The following is a 19,145-nucleotide window of genomic DNA, read 5'->3' on the forward strand; positions in this document are numbered from 1 at the left end:
AAGTGAAAATCTAGCGGGCCAGAGAACATAGAAAGCAAAAACCAAAAAAAAGGTCAATACAATTTATAATTCAATACTTTCAATACTAGAGAAGAATTTATATCTACCTTTTACGTTCGTACAATAACAATCATGTCGATTTTATAAATATAATAATAAATAAATAACAAAAAAAATCTTATCATTTTATATTTTTTTTTATAAAGTAATTTGAAATGTAACCGGGCCAGTTAAAAATGGTACGCGAGCCGTCAGTTGCCTATCCCTGCTAATTGCTATATAGCATATTATATATCATTTAAATTTAAAACACTGCGACCTTCAGTCATGATTTATCAATAATAACCATATTTATTTATCTAAAATGTCATTGAAAAATTTAAATTAAGGGATGGTAATATTTTGTAATGACGCGGAAAATAAGTACTATTATGCTTGTTATACGTACCGTTTATACTTGAATTATGGGCGCGAAGAATCGTACACTTTGAATACTTTGATATTCAACAAGTAAGTAGGTAAGTGGTCGTGGTGGTGGCGACTCTATATAGGTACTGCTGTCACAAAGAGACTCGTAACACGATTTAGTATGCTTGTCGACTCGTATCCTCGTCCGCGGGACATCGAGTTTTGACTCGTCTGAGAAGAGACGTGTGACTGTACTTAAATGGTTAAATTAAAATATTTTAACGTTGTTGTTGTTCGCGCTCTTTGTCACGACTTCAACACGCTCGTGTTTTTGATAGTGTTATTATCTGATAAAACGTTTCGTCAAATCGTACGATACACATCATGTTATTTTTTTCGGGACGTTAAAGCATTTGATTTGGACACGCTTTTGTCACAGGGTTCGCAATGATACATTAGGAGTGGTCTTCGAAAACCTTCCAAGCCGTGCATTACAGGAAGTACCTATTTAAAAGTGATAGCCTGAGCGCTATCTAGCGTATTAATTAGATAGTTTGAACGAACGTGGGCACTGGGCATACACGACGGACAATGGGCATAGGGTTCGGCAACTACTACACTCGTCGTACGTATCGCCACAGTTCATTTCAACGACCGGGTCAACATCGCCAACTTGACACACGCGCGACTTCGACAGTTTGACCATAGACTAAGATTTACGTGCCCTACTAATTGGCGAAATGTGTTATAAAACCGAAACGCGTTCCAACTGCCAACATTCAACTGTATACATGTAGTATGGTAGTATGGACCAGGCTTGCGGTTCTAAACACTTGTAATTACCTATTTCGATGTACGGTAGTTAAGCGGCAACTTGTTAATCTGAAAACGTGATTTCGACCGCCGACCGCAGTCACGAGTCACACGATAAACTGTTGATTTGTATTTTATTATCTTTTCTTCGCGTTAAATAAGTCATACTATTTCGTGTAGCGCCGTATTGAGTATTTACAAGTATAATCATTTTTTTTGTCCGATTTATTTAATAATCAATTATTCATTAAATTTGATTAAAACTGCGTATCTGACCATGTCGGACATTTTTGTTAAGTTTAACATACGCCACGTAAAAACATTAACTGAGGTTAACATGAAACTTCCTGAAGGTTTAAATGAACTAATAGATTCACTGGTAAATAAATACATTAATACTTTCATAGTTTCATTATCAATTATTACATTATTATTAACTGAAAATTTTAATATTTTACTACATTGATTTCATTTTTTTCTTTTTTTTATTAGAATATATTCTAGCATAAACTGTTATAGCACAACAATTATTTTTTTCTATATATATATATATATATATATATGAATTCTGTTTAATTTATGATATTAATTGTTTTATAGAAAAATGAATTAAAATTGGAAGAAACAGATGAACTTGTGATATTATGTCCAACACCCGATGGAAATATGGTAAAGTAATTATTATCCATTATTTTTAGATAACTTTATGACTATATATCCGTGCTCACTCTTCCGAAAATTTAAAAATAAGTATGGACTGTAGATGTATTATGTATAACATTATTGTATATATTTCTAATTATAATTAAATAAAAATTTTCAAAATTTCATTATTATAAAATTGTACCTATTTATTTCTAATTATAATTTTAAAAAAATAACATTATTATAAAAAGTCTTGATTAACCGTGGTTTTCACTTATCCGTGTGACCCTCTCCCCGCCATTACCCCGGATAATCGAGGTTCCACTGTATTAATATTTTTTTTTTTTAGATAGAACTTCAATCGGATGATGATGTCAATTTTTTAAAGGTGAAGTTCATAAAATAATATATTTATTAATTATAAATTTATATAATATATTATAATTATTATAAATTATTTTAATTTATGTTAAAATTTTACTTTTTAAGAAATTAATTGATATTTCTTAGTATTTGAAATATAAAATTTAAAAAAAAACTATTTCAATTTGTAAGTTAGTTAATTTTATTTTGCAATTTTCATTATTGTAGTAATTAATGAAGTAAATTGACATAAAATTAGTTTTCTTGTCTTACAAACATTATTAGCTTATTTAAAACATTTCAAAAATTAATTTTAATGAGATATTATTAGCATTCAATTTTTACATCAAAACGTTTCATTACAACAAAGAGTATGACATTTTAGAACTTTTAGGTTTTAAAAATATCGCTTGAAAATTCTATAACAAATTGTCTTCTTTTGGCAGTTTTATTTTTAACTAAGCAATTTTAAAATAGAAATCATAAATATTTTATGAAAATGAACAGTCTATAAAACGGCGATGCATAGACAGCTGAACGTTTTCTGCAGTATAATAAAGATTAGTATTGAGTGTAATTCACTAATACCCTATATTATTTATAGAACCTATAAATTAGTCAAATTATATCTTTTTCTTAGATTTTATATAGGTACCTATATTTTCTATATTTCCATTAATTGTGTTTTATCTTTCTCCGTCAAACTATTCATAGTGACTATATTATTCTTTTATCACATATTGTACCATGGGGTATAAATTTTTTATATAAAATAAAAATAAAGTTTATATTTAATCAAAGAATCAAGTTATACATGTTGATCAGTTTAATTATTACCAGCTTAATACAATAAATACGCTCATACTTGAATATAAAAAAATATGCATTAAACTCAATTTATGCAAAAACATAATATGAAATAAAAATAGTACTATTTTCATCAGTATACAAATAAAAATACAAATCAAATCATGGGTATTACTCACTAAAGCTCTATTAACTGGATGTAGCAAAAAGAAAACATACTGTTATATCAAGCCTTGTTTATAATAGTTTATATCAGTGTTTCCCAACTGGTAATCCGCGGAACCTAAGGGTTCAGCCGGCGCCAAGGGTTCCGTGAAAAATTTGAAAAAATATAAATTAATTAACAATATTTTTGATTTGAATTATGATTCTAACATAGAATAGCTCCAACAATTATATGGGGGCTCCACAAAACGTTCAAGCTCCTGCAAAGGTTCCGTGAGTAAAAGAAGTTGGGAAACACTGGTTTATATGATAGTTCTATATAGGTGATTTTTTTCAGTTTTTGAGAATAATATTTTAATATTTATAAACAGTGATGTATTTACAACTTATTTTTTGGGGGGGAGAGGGTGAAAAGTTTATTATATTATTTATTTATAAGTATAAACATAGTCAAATTATAAAATGAAATCAAGCTTTCTGTTCTTATTTGCTAAATCATCAATCCCCGGGGAGTTGGAAACCCCCATCTCCACTCTTAAATACACCATTGTTTATAAAAGTAAACACTTTACACTTAATTTTTACTTATTAACAGTATTTATCAATTATAGAAAACTAGAATGGCCTATGATGTTGTAACCAAAGAAATTAGTTGCAAATCTGAACTTGTAGTAAATGTAATTAAAAACTTGCCAGATGACACAAAAGCTCAATTTATGGTGATGCAACATTTTATTTTATAATTTTATAAAAACATTAATTATAGTTTGCATTTCAGATTTTATCAAAAAAAACTAACGACTTAATAATTAAAGCTGATAAATTATCAAATGATTTTATCAAAAACATAGATGAATTTAAAACCAGCACTTTTTCAACCATTAGGTATTTTAATAAATAAATGTTTATTTTTTAAATTGTGCTCTCATTTAAGTATGTGTATAGGTCGATTTTAACTGAGTACTTACAGAAAGATTCTGAAAACAAATCAAAGGATAATTTCACTGGCAAGTTTGAAAAATTGAATGTGATACAAAATTCAAATGTTTAATAGTTTATTATTGTTATAGTTATTACTAATTATATTAATTGTATTGATTTAGGTGAAGTAGACTCGATGGATTTGAAGATTAATTTGGATGAAAATAAGAAAAATACTGAGGAAGACAAGGAAAAGTTGTCACCAGAAACTAACGATGTAAAGTTAGATATAATTGCCAACATTATTGAATTAAAATAAATAGACATTTTATTAAATATTACAGGACTCATCAGCCATGTTGGAAAACAAAAGATTGGATATACCTACACCTGTTCCACGTCATTTTGATGTTTTAATAAATAAATTAGCAGCAGATGGATTTAACCACAATTTGCTGAATATTATAACATTGAAGAGATTCGATAATGATTATGAAAAAACCGTAAATTATTTAAAAACACATCATATTTATAATAAATCATCATAATTTGTATTATATAATTAGTATCATGCACTTATTATATATTGCAAATGGAAAATTAAAAAAAAATGTAACTTGTAAATGTTTTTAAATCTATCATTTTAACACTTTGACTGCGGTATGATTTGACCTGAGCGATTCTGCGCAGAACATTTTTTGTATTAATAGTAGGTAGTAAGTATAATAAAAATATAAAAAATACCCGGAATTTCAAACCATTGCAAATTAAATAATTTCAACCATTTATCAGTGCGGTCACTCAAGAACAAATAGCTTATTGTATGCTGGTATTATTGGGTGAGATCAGAAAGTAATACAGGCTGTCGATGCCCGCCTCTAAGAACACACAATTTGTCGAAGTCAGCAGTCAAAGTGTTAAGGAAGAAGGTACATAGTTAAGTTAACAATTGTATTGTGATACAGCTGCACAATTTCTTAGAAATCAGGTTAACGCTCATTGAGCGTTGTCAATATTAATAATTTATCTACATGGCATTATTATAGTATTTTTTACTCATTATCCAAGAACTGTAAAGAATCTTCATAGATTTTTCTATTTACCCTGTAGATATTATTTTAACATGTTAACTGCCATGCATACATCGCTTACATTTATCTTCTAGTTTTGTGTACATGCCATAAATTGCTATTTACTTGTTTTTATGTAAATTTATTTATTTGCTAAACTATTTTCATGTACAAAAAATGTGTATACGAAACTATTGATTTTAGATTTAATAAAAATGTTTATATACTTAGTGATAATACATCATGATAAATTCTTATAATAATTTACTTTTGATTTTGACCGATATAAACTAACATTTTCCCCCTTCACATTTTGACAAACATAATATAATAACTATACAAGAATGATAAATCAGCAGTGTACATGTGGCAGTTAATGTGTTCATTTTTGATATCATTTTAGGCCATGACTACGATCAAGGTAGTGTTATTACAGAATTTTTTTAGTCATTTACTCAGCTATTCATTTCTTACAGTAAGTCATATTATAGTAAAAGTTAAATAAAAATTTGCAATTTGTATTTTTTGAGTAATAATTATATATTATTTGTTTTAGATTAAATTATTTTTGAGTGGTAAAAATGACATGTAATTGGAAATTATATTATTCACAAATATATGCCAATCTATTTCTAAAGTCCAAACATTTATTACAATTGTTACAAAAAAATTTAATTTCTAATCAATTAAACATGAAATAAATATAATTATTTTAAAACTAACAAAAATAATATATTGTGTTTATATTCAGCACAATCACATTAGCTATAATATCATTAAATGAACTTAATTTCAATTATCCCAATTCAAGCACATTTCCGTGTTCAATGCGACGTAGTAATATTTCCGATACTTCATTCCGTTTTAATATAACTGGTTTAAAGTTGGGTTCAAAATTTAAAACTCTGCAAGCTTCTAATAACCTAATAATTATTATAATTTTATTATGTATGATTAAATTAATAAACACGTATGTTTTATGATAGTAAATTAAAAATTATTATTATTAATTTAATATTATTTTTACCGTTCAATATAAATACTAGGTTTAGCGGTATATTTTGAGATAATGGGAAGTAGTTTATATCGTACATCACACAGAAGATGTTGGGCACCACCTCTGTTGAACATATTGGCTAACAAAATGTCATTGAAAAGAAACTGTAACAAATACAATGCATGTATTAAGTTAAATTACATTACTCATTAATTGTATACTAACCGTTGACATCTTAGTAGCTAATATTGGCCAACATTTATTAAACAATGAAATAGGTAAACTTTTGTTTAATGTATTCAAATTTTCTGTAAAGGTTTCATACATCATCCAACCACTGTCTGTAATACTGTACTTATTTTCGTCAACTAAGGATTCCATTATATGCCATCTAAAAAAAATATGTCTTATTATTAAATTTACATGAACATAACTAAAAAATATTTTAATCATTCCAGCCTATAATCATTTTCATAAAATACATATATATTTACTGAATAAAATATATTGCAATCTGTAAAAATAATACAATATATAACATGAAGCATGTACAGAGGAGACTGTTCAGTAACAGAACCTCAGAAAAATGCATTATATTATAGTCTTTTGTTATTATAAATAAAGCATATTTGTAATAAAATCATATCATTTATTTTTAGATTAAATTTTTCAAAGCTATATTTACTTATCACGTTTATATTGTTTTGAAATGTATTTAACTTTGGTCATAATATTTTCGGTTAAACAGTTAAGTAAACGATCTATTCCCAAATTGTATAATCTTATTGAATCGTCGAATACTGTGTCTGCAGTTTCTAATATTTCTATAAACTCACTTTCACTCCTACTTCTCACTTCATTTTCTAATTCACATTTGTAGTTCAATAAAGATAAAAAGTGCTAAAACAAAAACCAAACAAATTATACAAACAACATTTTTAGCTTACGAGAACGCCATAACCCGCTTGTGTTGTCTCTGTCTTACTATCATACATCATAATAAATTTTCGTTCAGCAGCACACATTTAGTGACGTTAGCTTTAATATTAGAATAAATTTACCTATTATAAAATTTAAAGGTAAGAATATTATCTAAACAATAACATGATTTTATTGATATTATCAATGTGATTTATAAACATTTTAAAGTTGTTATATTTTACATTGCTGTAACTCACTTTAAAATAATAATATCATTAAAAGCATATTATGTCATTGTCTAGATAATATTTTTACCTTTAAATTTGATAATAGGAAAATTTATGCGGGTATGGCGTCCTCTTAAATTGTAAGTTTATGAAATAGCTAAGTTTTGAAAAAATATGTATAAGATAAGTTACTTGTTCTTAATATTATGTCAAGATGTATGTCCGAAGCTGGTGAATGGTTACTTATACCAAAATTCTTAGTGATTGTTGACATATTTATAAAATATTCGATGATAACACTACAAGCGCAGTGTATACAAACTAATATATTAAGATTATACCATATCACAACTGCGATATTTTTGATATGACAATGTTATCGATTGGAAGTTGGGAGATTCTGTACTTAAGATTTTGTGGTCAAGTATAATAATAATATACGTCATTCTCGTCATTATACAGTCAGCAAAAGGAAATTGTTATCAAAAAACAATGTACTATTTTATCAGGTGATTGCTTTGAAATAAGTATTAACCAATTATCTGAAAATGGAAACCTAGGCTTTGTAAGATGAAATTATAAATAAAATGCAGTAATTGCAAATGTAACTGTGTCACTACTAATTAAAGGTGTATTTTGTAGTTTGTAATAATAACAGGGCTTCCACAAAATTGTGTTGTGTTCTATATATATAATTTTTAAGTAATAAAATGTCGGTAATATATTACCTAAAAGTTGAATGTATTAAACTCTAAATGATACGGTTTATAGATAACCAGGCTTAACTCAAAATATTACAAATGTTCATTTTGAAGCAAAAAATAAATGCTTTTTTATTTTTATAAAAATATTCAACATTCACCAAATATCTGATGTGTATGTCAACAAACACTGGTAAGTGTCCTTATTCTTATAAATATTATGAAAATTCCAACATTCACCAAATTATTTTAGTATAAATCAACAATTCATGGTAACTGCCAACATTAACCACTATGCGTACATACACCTTCACATTTATAAATATAAGAAAAATACTTAAATTGATAATTAAAATTTATTTGTCATTTAATACTTAGTAGTAACTAGTAAGTTTATATTCACAAACCATATTGGTTCCCCAATTATAAAGAGTGTATGATATGTAATGCAATGTACACAGCATTTCTGATAAATATTCATTGGATTCAATTTCACCATCAACTATATTTTGTCTAAATTCTTCCAAAAGATCAGTTTGCAGTTTTAAAAACTGAAGTCTTTAAACAAAAATTACTTATTTATTAGAATAAACAAAAAAAACAATAAAATTTTTTTAATGTCATTTGTACAGTAAGGCATAGGTCTCTAATCTACGGACCACAAACAAATTTTTACTGTTCTCTCCTTCATCAGAACAATAAATTAACTAAAATTACCAATTACTAATTGCACATGTTCTTATCATATGTTTTATTTTTATTTATTCTTCAAGAAGATAATGTTAATATAATTTTTTTTTTAATTTGCTCATTAAACATCTTAGAAAGAGAATACAAAAGAAATATTGATTTAGAATATCAAGTTTTTAATAAAAAGTGAACTTTGGATTGTTCTTAGATTATTTATTGAGGTAATAAAATAATATACAATTTGTAAAGAAAATATTTTGATACTTAAAGAGTAAGATATTAAAAGGCATTATAAAACATTTTACCACTTTTTAAAAATACAACTGGAAATTACAGTTGATAAATAAAATTGTAGTTGCTTGTGTAAAATAATTTTTTATTTTAACTATAATATTAATAAACTTTCTAGAAAGGCTAATTTTTTTATTTCACATACATTGACTAAAACAGTAAAAGGGTTCACAGGTGGTAATTTGGCAAAAAAACAAAAAATTAATAAATTGTTACATTTAAAAGTATTAGTTTTTCAGCTAACACTATTTCTTGTATAATTATGATTTAAGTAATAATTTGAATTTTCAGATCAATAAAATAAAGCTCAAGGATTTCATAATTCTTGTTAAAAAAATTAGCAATAAACATTTAAAAAAAATGTTTATTATATTTTATTGCAATTAAAAATTATACATGTTAATGTACATTTAGCTCACTGAGAGCTTTTAACTTTTTTTTCTTACAGCCCTTTAATAAATAAGTTTAGAGACCTCTGCTTTAAGGTGTATGCTACAAGCTATGTATAACATAATTTGTATGTAATTTAGTTTAATTGTTTATTTGTTAATAACCCCAAAATTAAAAGTATTCTTACTTATGTCTTGGTTGACGAAGTATACTATATCTATCGCTCATAGTGTTTAACAAAGTTAGAAAACTATCCGCAGATACTGTCATACAATATTGACTATCATAAACTAATATCTTCCATTGGTCATTATTCTGTATAATTTCATCCATTTTAATATGCGCATCTTAAAAATATCAAAATAAATTTAATAGTATGTATTTATAATTTACATTTAATACAAAATTTCTTACATTTTCGTTCCATATTAATCCATTTGAAAAATATTTGAGCTTGAGTTAAAACTTCTGTGACACTTGGATAGTCATTTGGATAATTATACACTTTTCTCAGTTCATGTTCAAATGCTAATGTTTCATCAACAATATGTGAAAATACTACATCTTCCAGTTGAAAATGTGATAAATCTGAATCAAGTTTAACTACAACAAACTGCAATAACCCTATGATAAAATCATGCTGTAAAAACAAATATAAAAATTATTACTTATAAAGAAATAATAAAATGCAAAATTATCTATGATTATTTTTCTGATATTGCAATAAAATTAATATTATAATTATTGTTATCTACTTGAGAATCGATTGATCTTTTTCCATTTTCTATATAAACTGGACCCAACCAATCCACAACAAATGTTCTATAATCTCTTATCCAGCTCAATACTCTAGATAGAAACCATTCAGGCTTATCAGGTTTGTTTGTTTGTTTTTTGCCGGTAAAATGGTAAAAAAATCTTTTTCGAAAAGGTACTAATAACATAATTATTGGCAAGGTTACATTGGAATAATGTTCCATTAATTGTGACGTCTGCTCATTGAATTCATTATGATCATTTTTTCTGATAGTGTAAGCTAAGGATATTTAAATATTATATCATTTAATTATGCACATTTATATTGTTTTTAAAAAAGGATACGGTAGTTGAACTTTTATCAACATATTGGCTAAACGTTGAAACTGTTGTTTGAAGTTATTTAATTTTGCATTATCTGTTATTTCGCTCATAGTAAATGGCCAGTTCATTTGTTTTAAAGTAATTTCAAAATCTCTATAAAAACAAAAATAAAAGTATCATAATAACTATTTTTAAAGATAGCTTTAAATTATTTCCTGTCATAGCTAAATAATTCTTACTCCAAATAAAATTTTTCAAGTATGCAATGCCAATAGTTGATTACTCTGGTGATATAGGAGATCAAATTTTTACATGGAGCAGTGCTCATAGCATAACTAAGTTCACACAAAATCTTGTATGACTTAACAGCTTCACTATCACGCTTACTCATCAAATCTGTTCTCATTTTATTGCTAAGGATTATATGATTAAAATTAAACATTATTCTACAAAGCGTTCCAAGTGAAACAAATTAACTAATTACCTTCTAGAAGTTATACACTGAAGGCACGTATAGTACATCATCCGATTACATTTGTATTTTAAATCTTCGATCAACTTCTGAAATATGGTTCTAATACTCTCGGTCTCCTTCTTGAACCCGGCATACTTTGACTTTAGCTCTTCAACTTCTTTTCTTAATGAAACAATTGACAACCGTTCTTCGTGGACTTTATTCAGAGTCTTGACCATGTTTGAGTTTGGCCCAATCACCTGGGAATTGATCTAAGCAAGCATTATTTGAGTAAGTACATATCGTCACAAATTTCACATACACGCCAAATCCTAGTTACCTTCTCTGTAATTTCATGTTTTCTGTTTAGTAAAACTTGTTTATACTTCTCGCACCGAGTTATTAGATCGTCAAAATTGTTGCCCAATTCTTCGTTGATCGCTATCAGTGTCGCAGGATTGCTGTCCATTTTGTACTATGTACACAACAGCAAACAACGATAAATTAATTTTTGCCGTAACTGTATCGAGTGGAAAGTAAACTAAAAGCCATTTTTTTCATAATACATCGCACCCATCTACAAAGGATACGAATTTTATAGTAAGAGTAACAACACGTAGTAACTAGTAAGACAGTTCAAAAGTTTTGATTTTGAATTAAAATCACTGATAACGTTATCATATTTGTTACACGTTGACGTTATTGCTCTACCGACAACTGACAAGTCGTCGTTTTGTCCTACATATAATCTGTTGACGCTATTCTTACGAAATTAATTTGTTCCACGAGCCACGACCAATATTTGATAATGATAATGAGAAAATATTATCAGTCATTGTTTATTTTTTTTTTGCCTACTATTCCCAATAACATTAATAACATTATTGTAAATTGTAAGAAGGCTCAAAGGCTGCGATAGTTCAAAGTGCTAACGCTAATGGAACGGAACGAACTACGAAACAGTCAATAACCGTGCAATTTTAACTTGGAAGTATCTCTGTAGACACTATTGTCTTTGTCTATCACTGCATAGAAGTATTTGATGAAAAATTAGTACTACTCACAGATATATAAAAATATTTATATTAAATATATTATTATATATATATTATATTATATATCTGTGGTACTACTAAATTGTGAAGTAAGATTGTAGCGTTGTGATATTATTGTCAATATTATGTTCTTTTTCTATGATTGTTGTTGCGTTTCTTATCTTGGAAGATAATTTGACAATTTGTTGATCTCCGAGGTATTAGTGTTGTGTTTTACAAAAGGTTATGAGAGAGTTTCAGTAATTGTCTTGGTAGGTATTGTTTAAAAATAAAAAATAACTCAATTTTGGACATGTAAGGATGATTTTGAAAATTAAAGTTTGACAAATTATCCAAAATAAAAATATTGTTGGCACGTGTGATAACTAGTTAATAGTTAGGTATAGTTAATCAAGTCGATGTCGACAATCTCAAAATTAAATAAATGATACTATTATTTAAAATATAATAAAGTTTTAATGAATTTGAACAGCATCGTATAAATTTGTAACAGTGTTTACATTGAACTAGATTTATAATATTTAAATGTAGCTAAGTACTTATTTTAATAAAATAATGCAAAACAAAGTGCGTAAGTTATAAAAACTTAAAATGATTTAAAAGATATTGGTGATAATAAATTTGCTCCAGATAAAATGGCTCGAAGATGTAGCCACGAGCTACTGTCATACTAAAATGTAGTCAATGAAATTAAAAAACTTTATTTCCAAGAGAGTTATTGTAAAACTTAAATATTATTTATTTTTTGAAGTTTTGCTAATTTACTTTTAAAATTTTTTTAGATAAACATTTATTAGTACTATTAATATTTTATTGACTATGTACTCCTTAAAAACTATTATCAGTCTGCACTCTGCTGTCACCTTATTGATCAACATAATTCTATATTATATTTTGTTGTGTGTTAAACGTAAAACTAATTTGTTTTATTGTAATAATACTAATTTCAATTTAGTTTAATGTTAAATATTTCAGATTTGGTTTTAAAGTATCTAGCGATTTCCTTAAAATCAATCATACATTTACATGGACATACACTAAACATGAAACATACTATTATATAATTATATTCATAATTAAACCTTTCAGTTGAATAATTCCCAATTATTGGAAATGGAAAATAAAGTACAAGGAGACAATTTTTTTATTAAATCTTTAGTAAAACTATTACAAATGATAGAATTGGTTTTACAAATCATTTATTAAAATTATAAAATATTCATGTAAAAAATATATTTTTGAAACCAACAATATAAGTTAAAATTGTATACAAAGCCTGACACAAAATATTTAACAAAATACATCTAACAATTTAAATCTTATTTTTTTAGAGATGAAATAGCCTTTTTGGCTGCTTCATCGAGATCTGAAGCAAATTCAATAAGTAATCCAGATTCTTCCAAAAGCTTTTTGCCAGCAGACACATTTGTACCTGCAAAAAAAAATACATACTAAATATACAACACTAATGTAAAGGTTGACAATATTTATTTAACTAATTATTTTATTGGTTAAATATTTTTACAATGACTTTACTCGATATCTGGACTGAAATTTAATAGTGTAAATTTAACTTTTTAAATTCTAAAAATTAGAGGAAATTTGATCTAAATGAAATGTATAGTCTATTCAAAATGAGATTGGTACGGGCCAAGTTATGCACATGGGCATGATTTTGTTCCGTAAGACACGATGAATAAATCAGCAGGTTGTTGACTTTGTGGAGACCGTCTCATCTACGTACCGCCGACAAAAATTGGTGGCCACCCTGTGCTAATCTCATTTTGAATAGACTATAGTTAATATTAGATAAATTAGTTTAGACGCTAGTCACAACTAATAGTGGTATTTTACAATATTTATCAAACCTTTATAATGATACAACTATACAAATTAAAGAAGGTTAATGCACTTTTTTTTTAAAAAAATAACAAAATGATAATATTTTTTAAGTAATCAATACTTCTAATACTTTACAGTCATAACTGGATACTTATTCAGAGAAACTAGTAAAGAACAATTACTTAGATATAATTCAAATTAACTAATTAAAGAATAATAAATTATTTAGGTACTGCGCGCATGATCCACAATTTGTCGAAAGTTATTGTACTTAAAAAAAAATTTAACTAAAAACTTACCTTCCAATCTTACAACTAATGGTACTTGTAAGTCCAACTTTTTTGAAGCATTTATTAAACCTTTTGCGATTGTTGCACAATTTACAATTCCACCAAACACATTAACCAAAATTGCTTTAACAGATGAATCTGTAAAAATTATTTTAATTATTATCAACAACCTCAGAAAATAAATAAATAATTTAGTTATTAATATTTATTTACCTAATGTTAAAAGCTTGAATGCTTCGTATACTTGATTTTCATTTACATTCCCACCAACATCCAAAAAGTTGGCAGGTTCTCCTCCTCGCAATTTAATTATATCCATAGTAGCCATTGCTAGACCGGCTCCATTAACTATTACAGTAAGATACATAAATATTTTTTATTTATTTGTATAATAGTGACCAAAAATTAAAATATCCTACCTAAACATCCAATATTGCCATCCATACCGATGTAATTCAAGTTATGTTTATTAGCCATTACTTCACGTGGGTCTGATTCACTTGTTTCATCCAATTCAAATATTTCTTTATGTTTGAACTGACTATTATCATCAAATTGAATTTTAGCATCAACACAAACAACTTTATTATCCAATGTTTCAACTAATGGATTAATTTCTATTTGAACTGCATCAACAGCCAAAAAGAATTCCCATAATCTTTTGATTTCATTTGCTGCCTGTGAAAAAAATTTAAATGAATTGTAAATATTTGATATTAAAGTACAAGCGGAATAATGGTATAATACTCACCACAGATGCCAATGGTTCTTTAAAATCCAAAAATTTGGCTACATCCAATGCAACTTTATCGGAAATACCTTCATATATGTCAATGGGGATTTTTTTTATTAATTCGGGTGAATTTTCAGCAACATCTTCAATGTCCATTCCTCCAGCCGGAGAAGCAATTAGTACTGGACCATTTTGACTTCTGTAAGCAGAAAGTACAATAGTTATATATACAATCAATCTGAGATACCCACATAAATATTTTAAAAAAAATGTTAGATTAAATTAAATTTTATAATTATAACTTACCTATCCATTAGAATACAAAAGTAAGTTTCTCTTTTAATATCAACAGACTCTGCAACCATAACTTTAGTAACTAATATTCCATCTTTGGGAGTTTGCTTAGTGATTAACTTATAACCTAACATATTCTTTAATAAATCATAAATCTTAGTTCTCCTAAAAAAAAATTAATAATTAAAATTTTAAAAAGTCAAAAATGTTTTTAATCAATAAAATATTAAATATAATAGTCATAAATTTTTTAATTGAATATACTGCTTACTCTTTTGTGACATGAACACCCCCCTTGAATCCATTATTAAAATGACCTTTTCCTCGTCCTCCGGCCAATACTTGAGCTTTTAATACATATTCATCTACATCTAAAGTATATAATATAAAATTACTATTTAAAATAAACAAATATTGAATTTATTGTTTACACAATATATACTATCTATTTAAATTTTAAAATATCATTCCTGAACTACATACCAAATGATTTCAGTAAATCATTTGTTTCATTTGCATTTTCCACAATTTTAAACTTTTGAACAGAGACTCCATGTTTATTCAATAAATCTTTGCTATGACATTCTAATAAATTTAAATGTCGAGCTTGTATGTTCTATAAAAAATTATATTATAAATATTTAAAATTAAAGCTTTAAAATTAATTTACCTTCAATGGAAGATATTGAAGATATGTTTGTGAAATGTTGCATTTAATTACATGTTTCATGAATTGAGACATCCTTTAGTCTGTAATAAGCATTAATAATTATTATTAATACCTACTCTAATGTTTAAATACGTAGCATATATATGAGCTACTATACTTTCCAATAGGTACTAAATCTATTAACTTATGAAAATTCAATTTTTTCAAAATCTATTCAAATAGATTAATCAAATCAATACTATGATTTTTTTCATATACACTATCAGACTGAAAACCATGCTTTTACATATATTTTATCAAGTTGCATATTCAAAATTAGGTATAAACCATATTTGTTTCTTATTACACATAAATCAAATTCAAAATTATATATTACGTTTCTAAATTGAAGTAATTTTACGTATTTAAATTAACAAAAATATACAATTACCTATAAAAGAAACCTAATATAAAAATTAAAGAGCATTTGTGCATCACCATGGTCAATACTCAATGGTCATATATTTTGTTTATATTATTATTATTATTTTTAATAATAAAATTATATGGAATGCAAATTTCTATGTCATTGGTTTAGATAACTATTGACGCTTTGAAGATTAATTTAAATGAATATTAAAAATAATAATAATAATAATAATAATTAGGCAACGCATATATTTCATTATTTTTTAGCGCATAGAATAATAAGCCCAACAAATAAGCTATTTATAAAATAAATCTTGCAATTAATTTGTTACTGTTTTAACTTAAGGTCATGTTTTATTTTTTTTTATATACTTACAACAACATTTAAATAGCTAAAAAAAAGAACAATGATTTATGTTATATATGTTACATAATACGATTCAGCACAAACCAAGTAGGTATCTAACAAATATGTGTAATATTTTGTATACAAGAATGTTATCGAAAATGTATCATACTGCAAAAGATTTCACAATCCGAGATTATCAGTCTAAATAGCCCGTCACTCTAACCGACCTTTGTTGTATCTCAACAGAACAGTAACAAAATTAACGCTACACGTTGATGCCCTTCTCGAGAATTGGCCTAGTAAAGTAGTACCGTTCAACTATTCTCGACTGATTGTGGAGAAAACTCGAAGGTAGAAGGTAGAAGGTAGGTGTTCGATCGTTAATGGGAATAGAATAAAAAAAAAAACAAAACAAAAAGACGGCTTAATGTTGACAACAACAATTTATCGTTCTTAGACTTCTTACCTTGGTAAATCAATTAATCAGCCTTATGGATTATAGAATAACGTGAATAACGTCGTGTTGCCAGTGCACTCGTCCTGTTCACATCGGTATCGCACAGTAATTGCAGAAGAGTGTGTGTATTATAAACGAAGGTATGCGTTGAATGCGGAAGCCGGATAAGCATGTAAGTGTTTTTTTGCTTCTTATCTTATCAGTCGCGGTTGAAGAATTTTTTTTCTTATTTACTCAACCACAGTTAACAGCGCGACCAGTGTTGTAGTCGCAGCTTATTTTTTCGCGATGGACTGTTCACAGTGCAGAGCGTTTTATCGGGTCCAAAATTTGTTCGATTATCGTCGTGGTTGTCGATTTGAAAAAAAAATTAATTTTAATAGGTAGCTAACTAGCAATGCAACAACGCTCGCTATCGTCACTGCTGCTGTTATATTATTACGAAACGATCGTCCAGCGGCGGCGATAGCAGCTGATCGACGGCAATTCGTACGCACTAATGCACTTATACTAGATTTCCGACGTCGCTCGTCGCGATGACTATGCGTTTTTATTACAAATACGTTGCCTGTCGGGCGTTTTCGTGACAATCCAACAAGGTTACCGGTAAATTGTTCAATGTGTATAAAATAATCATGTATCCTTCATCTAAAATCTAAATATTCTAAATGAAAACTATATTGTGCCTATAAAATCTCCCGAAATGTATGTTGATCTTAGTGATCTTACGTTTGGATATTACTCAATATTGGGTTTAGTTAAACGAACTATAGTGTCTATTTAGATTCCAAACAGACGATTCTAATGTATATTAATTTAAATTATGATCCTTTGAAGTTATAGCACTTCAAAGCACGTAAATTCATGAAAATTTGCAAACTTTTTGTTGTTAAAATGTAAAAAAAGTTTAGTAAATTCTAGAGGTTTGAAAATTTAAAACATGTACATTTTGCCAACAAAAATTTTAAAAAATGAATGTGATTCCACAAACATTTATTTTATCTTCTGCAGGAGCTTTCGAAATTTAAATTAATTGTATGGTATTAGTGGATGTTTGAAATTTTCAAATTTGTTTGTAACATGCTAGTAAAGTATTTTTAAGATCGACCAAAGTTCAAGGTTCTTGATTTAATATAAAATCTTAAAAAAGTCGTTTTGATAATTGTTCAAGATATTAAAATAATCACAATTTTTGTTTACAAGCGTATGAAATTCAAATTTAGCAAAATCATAACCTATTTAAATATAGAATTATAGTATAATGAATATTATATTATGGATGATTATAGGTATAATAACTTTAGATTATTTTGTTGTAATATCGAGGAATTAATTTTGGGAATTTGAAATTTTTACATCCATTATTATTCAATAGGTATTATAATAATAATATTTTACATTTTTACATTACATTTTTCAAAACATTAAAATTAATTATAAATTATAATATAATATGCTATTGTCTTAAGTGTATATAATGATACATGAACCTATTCTATTTACATCGTTCTATTTCTATACTTCTATAGCAATTTGGTATTGACTTAAAAGTTAATAAATATATCATATGACATATAGATATTTAGGTACTATAATAATAGTTAATAATTAATAATGTAATAAATGCAATGGTTTTAGTAAAAATTAACTCAATCTACGCCCTAGTGTCCTACTGTATTACTAATAGAAAAATAAATTATAAAAAATATAAATAAATAATAAAATATACTTATTACTAATAAGTTATTACTGTTATTAGTACTTATTTACTATTTAGAAATATAAGTGGAAGATTATAGAATCGTTTTTCGTATGCTACCTCATGTAATCGAATTCATATTTAACGCTTTCATTACTGGGATCTACTCAGTTACTAGTGTCTAGTAGATAAGGAATATATAATTTTGTTTTACTTATTATATTTATATCTATCTACAATTTTTGTTCCCACGTATAAAAAATCACAAACGATTTAAAGTTTTAACATGTTCAATGTTCATAACTCGCTTTGAAATCAAAATATAAACAAAAAACAAAAAACACCTACGAAATTCAGCATTATAATAAGCATAAAGCCATAAAGGAGTTAAATGGATTATTATCA

General features: G+C 26.7%; 3 protein-coding genes across 4 annotated transcripts; 1 reads left to right on the forward strand and 2 right to left on the reverse strand.

Annotated features, from left to right (window-relative positions):
- The first annotated feature begins 624 nt into the window (after window positions 1–624).
- LOC132923966 (uncharacterized) lies at window positions 625–4,746 on the forward strand. Of its 2 annotated transcripts, none has more exons than XM_060987986.1 (8): window positions 625–1,600; window positions 1,822–1,890; window positions 2,220–2,254; window positions 3,813–3,920; window positions 3,980–4,086; window positions 4,147–4,208; window positions 4,305–4,399; window positions 4,467–4,746. In XM_060987986.1, the coding sequence occupies exons 2-8, from the start codon at window positions 1,866–1,868 to the stop codon at window positions 4,668–4,670; spliced, it is 636 nt and encodes a 211-aa protein (XP_060843969.1). In that variant the 5' UTR covers window positions 625–1,600; window positions 1,822–1,865; the 3' UTR covers window positions 4,671–4,746. The 2 variants fall into 2 exon arrangements, with proteins under 2 accessions (XP_060843969.1, XP_060843968.1); XM_060987985.1 differs by having other exon boundaries at window positions 627–1,600; window positions 2,216–2,254.
- Window positions 4,747–5,819: 1,073 nt separating this feature from the next.
- LOC132923964 (RAD50-interacting protein 1) lies at window positions 5,820–11,604 on the reverse strand. Its single transcript, XM_060987979.1, has 12 exons — window positions 11,284–11,604; window positions 10,974–11,215; window positions 10,729–10,902; window positions 10,511–10,642; window positions 10,165–10,432; window positions 9,824–10,049; window positions 9,597–9,756; window positions 8,446–8,596; window positions 6,875–7,089; window positions 6,415–6,580; window positions 6,220–6,353; window positions 5,820–6,115 (listed from the first exon to the last, which is right to left on the reverse strand). The coding sequence occupies exons 1-12, from the start codon at window positions 11,410–11,412 to the stop codon at window positions 5,989–5,991; spliced, it is 2,124 nt and encodes a 707-aa protein (XP_060843962.1). The 5' UTR covers window positions 11,413–11,604; the 3' UTR covers window positions 5,820–5,988.
- A 1,576-nt stretch (window positions 11,605–13,180) lies between these two features.
- Window positions 13,181–17,479, reverse strand: LOC132926959 (succinate--CoA ligase [GDP-forming] subunit beta, mitochondrial). The gene is made up of 10 exons (XM_060991387.1): window positions 17,051–17,479; window positions 15,828–15,907; window positions 15,641–15,773; window positions 15,429–15,528; window positions 15,170–15,322; window positions 14,882–15,062; window positions 14,550–14,808; window positions 14,344–14,478; window positions 14,140–14,268; window positions 13,181–13,430 (listed from the first exon to the last, which is right to left on the reverse strand). The coding sequence occupies exons 2-10, from the start codon at window positions 15,897–15,899 to the stop codon at window positions 13,318–13,320; spliced, it is 1,275 nt and encodes a 424-aa protein (XP_060847370.1). The 5' UTR covers window positions 15,900–15,907; window positions 17,051–17,479; the 3' UTR covers window positions 13,181–13,317.
- Window positions 17,480–19,145: the final 1,666 nt, after the last annotated feature.

The sequence above is a fragment of the Rhopalosiphum padi genome, chromosome 3, assembly GCF_020882245.1.
Source record: "Rhopalosiphum padi isolate XX-2018 chromosome 3, ASM2088224v1, whole genome shotgun sequence".
In the NCBI taxonomy this organism is placed as follows: domain Eukaryota; kingdom Metazoa; phylum Arthropoda; class Insecta; order Hemiptera; family Aphididae; genus Rhopalosiphum; species Rhopalosiphum padi.